General features: G+C 58.5%; 1 protein-coding gene across 1 annotated transcript in view; it reads left to right on the top strand.

Annotated features, from left to right (window-relative positions):
• Positions 1–2108: 2108 nt before the first annotated feature.
• Positions 2109–3996, top strand: part of LOC103250129 (zinc finger SWIM domain-containing protein 4-like) — a gene marked incomplete at its 5' end in the record, with an annotated part of 3205 nt that continues 1317 nt past the window's right edge. The window contains 2 exons of the mRNA XM_021707872.1: positions 2109–2310; positions 3919–3993. Coding sequence (XP_021563547.1) covers positions 2109–2310; positions 3919–3993 — 277 coding nt within the window. The remainder of the gene's footprint in view (positions 2311–3918; positions 3994–3996) is intronic.

Raw genomic sequence — 3996 nt, 5'->3', positions numbered from 1 at the left:
AGTCATCCTGGTCCTTCCGATGGTCGGCAGCAGGGGCGGGGCTCGGGCGGGGGTACCTGGACAGGTGCACCCAGAGCGCCTCCTCCATGGCTTCTGGGAGCCGCTGCCGGGATGGCCCAGGGCTGGGGCCCTTGAAGTCCCCTCTTCTTCCGGCCCCAGTGTGGGTCCCCACGGAGCTGGAGATGTGACCCCGTCCCGACTGAGCGGCTCCCACAGGCTCTGTCCTCTGTCCAGCTTTGGGGCCCAGAGTGGGGGAGCGTTCATGGCTCTCTGGCCTCTTGGGAGTTAGGAAGTTGGCTGGGACTGATGGGTTGGGGCCAAGTGTGGACGGGGCAGGCTCTGATTCATGGACCGGAAAATCCCTCCTTAGTCATCTGCCAACTGTCCCCGAGTCCTGGGCCGATCACTGGCTCTGCCACTTCCACCAGAAACCCAGGCAGGAGTCAGGGCTGAGGAGGACCCCTGCCCTTCGCTGTGTGTGAGACAGACGGAAGAATCCTAAAACCATGGCCAGGGCTCCCACCTGGCCAGGTCAGGTGCTAGGAAAGCTCTTGACCCGCAGAAGCTCACGAAAACCTCTGCAACCCTTTGGGAGTCGTTCCTGTTCCCATGATGAGGAAACTGGGGCACAGAGAGGTTGGGAAACTTGTCCAAGGTCACCCAGCCAGGGAACAGCAAGCCCAGATTGGGATGCTGGCTCAACCAGCTCATTTCATTGCCTGGAGGCCACGAGGGTGGCCAGGACGCTCCTGGGGACCCTTCCCAGGAAGGGCCATGGAGAGGAAACTGAGGCACAGAGCCTTGGGAGATGGAACAGCTTGCTGGCTCTGGGACCCTGAACAAGTGAATTCATCCCAGCCCTGATTCTCACAGCCTAAAATAGGGTCATGATGTAGTATCCACCCCTTGGGGTGTTCTGAGAATTGGGAAATCGCATACCTAAAGTGTTCAGCACTGCGTAGGCTAGGAAACGCGCCCTGATTATTCTTCTTTTTTTGTTTTTCTGATTTTCTGTAGAGATGAGATCTCACCATGTTGCCCAGGCTGCTCTCAAACTCCTGGGCTCAAGCAGTCCTCCCCGCCTTGGCCTCCCAAAGTGCTGGGACCACAGGCATGTGTCATCACACACAGCTCATTTAAAAAAAAAAAAAAATTTTTTTTTGTAGAGACAAGGTGTCACTATGTTGCCCAGGCTGATCTCAAACTCATGAGCTCAAGCCATCCTCCTGCCTTGGCCTCCAAAAGTGCTGGGATTACAGACGTGAGCCACTGTGCCCAGCCTTAATCATTATTCTTTTTTTTTTTTTTGAGTTGGAGTCTCACTCTGTCATCCAGACTGGAGTGCAGTGGCTGCTCCTGGCCACCGCAGCCTCGACCTGCTGGGCTCTGGCAATCCTTCCGCCTCAGCCTTCCAAGCTGGAACTACAGGCGTGCGCTACCACGCCTGGCTAATTTTTGATTTGTTGTAGAGATGAGGTCTCATCAAGTTGCCCAGGTGAGTCTTGAACCCGCGGACTCAGGCAATCCATTCACCTTGGCCTCCCAAAGTGCTGGGATTACAGGCTGAGCCACCGAGCCCGGCCTTAATCATTATTCTTGTCACTTTTGTCTTACTTCCTCCTGCTCCATCAAAGCCTGGGGGGCAAGAGAATCTTACACCAGGACCCTGGGACCTAGCATCCGGGAGGGAAGCCACAGAACGTTCTAGAATGCTAGCTGTGGACCAGGGGTTCTTGTAAGCTCTTTGCATCCATTAATGCATATTTAATTTTCATAATCCTCAGGAAGTGGTTTTTTTGTTTTGTTTTGTTTTTTTTAAGAGGTGGGGCTCTTGCTATGTTACCCAGGCTGGTCTTGAACTCCTGGGCTCAAGTCATCCTCCTAACTGGCCCTCCCAAAGTGCTAGGACTGCAGGTGTGAGCCGGGGAAGGGGAGGTTGTGACTGAAAGCTCAGGGGTCACCCAGCAAGAGGGAGCTGTTGGCATCTCCATTGAACACTTGGGGAAACTGAGGCTCGGAGAGACCACGTGACTTGCGTGGGTTGTGCCGCTGGTAATGGCAAAGCCAGGATTCAGGCCTGGGTTTTAAGCTGCCGGCCCTTCCCGCAGGTGGAGGAGCGGTTCTCCCGGGTGCCTGAGCCAGTCCAGAAGCGCATCGTGTTCTGGTCGTTTCCACGCAGCGAACGGGAAATATGCATGTACTCGTCACTGGGCTACCAGCCCCCCGAAGGCGAGCACGACGCCCGGGTGCCCTTCACCCGGGGGCTGCATCTGCTGCAGAGTGGGGCCGTGGACCGCGTGCTGCAAGTGGGTGAGTGTACGCCCCCACCCCTGTGGGGAGGCCCAGGCTGGGGGAGGGGAGGTTTGTTTCTCAGACCTCAGGCTTCGAGGCCCAGGTGAAGTTGTCCAATGTGTTGTGACTGAAAGCTCCAATGTGTTGTCACCCCAGAACTCAGCAGGGCTTAGATGAGGGGGTGAGGAAGGAGGGGGAACCAGAGATGGGGGAGGGGAGGTCCCCGAACTCAGGCCGCGAGGCCCATGTAAGAGAGAGGTGAAGGCCACCATAGGGATTGGGGGCAGAGGTTGAGACGCAGTGATGCAGGTCCTAGACTTCAGGTTTCAGGCCCAGATAGGCTTGGGTTTGGGCAGCTGAGGAACAAGGGAAGGGGTGGTGAGACCGGAGGGAGGGCAGGTCCCCGGTGGGGTCAGAGGAGTGACTGTCAACCAGAAGTGAGAGGAGGTTTCCGGTCTCAGGCAGAGGGACCCCAGGATACTTTGGGCCAGGGGTAGGAATGAGTCTAGACCTCAGGCAGCGAGGCCCAGGGGGAAATTGGACACAAAGATTTAGAGCCAGAGGTGAGTCTTAGACTTCAGGAGGAGAAACTCAGGGAGGCTGGGATCAAAGGCTTAGAGCCATTGCTGAGTGATGGTCTCAGACCTCAGGCAGCAGGTCTTGGGTGAGAATGTGGAGTCCAAGTGTAGGATCGGCTGTAAGGGGAGGTCTTAGACCACAGGCAGGGGGATCTAGGCGAGAGTAAGGGCAGAGGTTGAGGGCTGGAGGGGAAAACCGACCCTAGACTTCAGGCAGCAGGATCCGAGTCGGGGTCTCAAGAAGGTTTTGGACCAGAAGGAAAGGAAAGGGCCTGCGGAGCCCAGGTTGGGGGGAGGGCCAGAGAGGCCTCCAACCTCAGGCAGAAAGGGACTAGTAGAAATTGACACAGGAAACCAAGGGCTCAGAAAGGGACTAGTAGAAATTGACACAGGAAACCAAGGAGGCCGGGACTCCAGACCTCCCATGGCAGCAAGCCACGTCTCCCAGCTGGAGGCAGGGCCCAGCCAAGATGACTCTGCCGGCCTGTCCTCCCTGGAGCCCCCTTGCTGCGACATGGCCCGGCCGTCCCCAGGCTCCTGGCCACCTCGTGGGTATGAGGAAGCCCCATCCCCGCTTGCCGCAGGCTGGGCCCGAGCCGCCCGACCAGTCGGATGCGCGGGGACCAGGAGGGGCGGGGGCCGAAGGGTGACCTGGCCCTGGGCCTGCCTGACCAGCCCCCGGTCCCCCAGCATCTCGGACCTGTGACATCTTCCCAGGAAGTTCGGCGCTCCTGAAGCCCTTGTCGTAGCCACGGTTACCCAAGGGCTGAGACAACCACTCCCGCCTCCTGGCTGTGAGGACGCTATTCCTAATTAGCCTTGACAGGAGGGTGTTTACTTAGGACTTCACTTGCTGCCGTGGGCGCTCTAAGCCCTCCCCGAGCACTCAGTCGTTTCGCTGTCGCCACCGCTGGGGAGGGTGTTACTGCTACTCCGGTCGGACCGACGTGGAAACTGAGGCACAAAACGTGTTCGGTGACTCGGCGCGGGGTCACCGCTGGGCTCCCCGGGGGGACGCGGCCGCGCGACAGCTTGGCTTTGGTCGTAGGGTTCCACCTGAGCGGAAGCGTGCGCGAGCCCGGCGCCCCCGGGGAGCCCGAGCGCCTGTACCACGTGTCCATCAGCT

The sequence above is a fragment of the Carlito syrichta genome, unplaced genomic scaffold (assembly GCF_000164805.1).
Source record: "Carlito syrichta isolate Samal-C Ts95f unplaced genomic scaffold, Tarsius_syrichta-2.0.1 Scaffold126545, whole genome shotgun sequence".
In the NCBI taxonomy this organism is placed as follows: domain Eukaryota; kingdom Metazoa; phylum Chordata; class Mammalia; order Primates; family Tarsiidae; genus Carlito; species Carlito syrichta.
The sequence above is the reverse complement of the archived record's forward strand: the minus strand, read 5'-3'. Positions and strand labels throughout refer to the sequence as shown.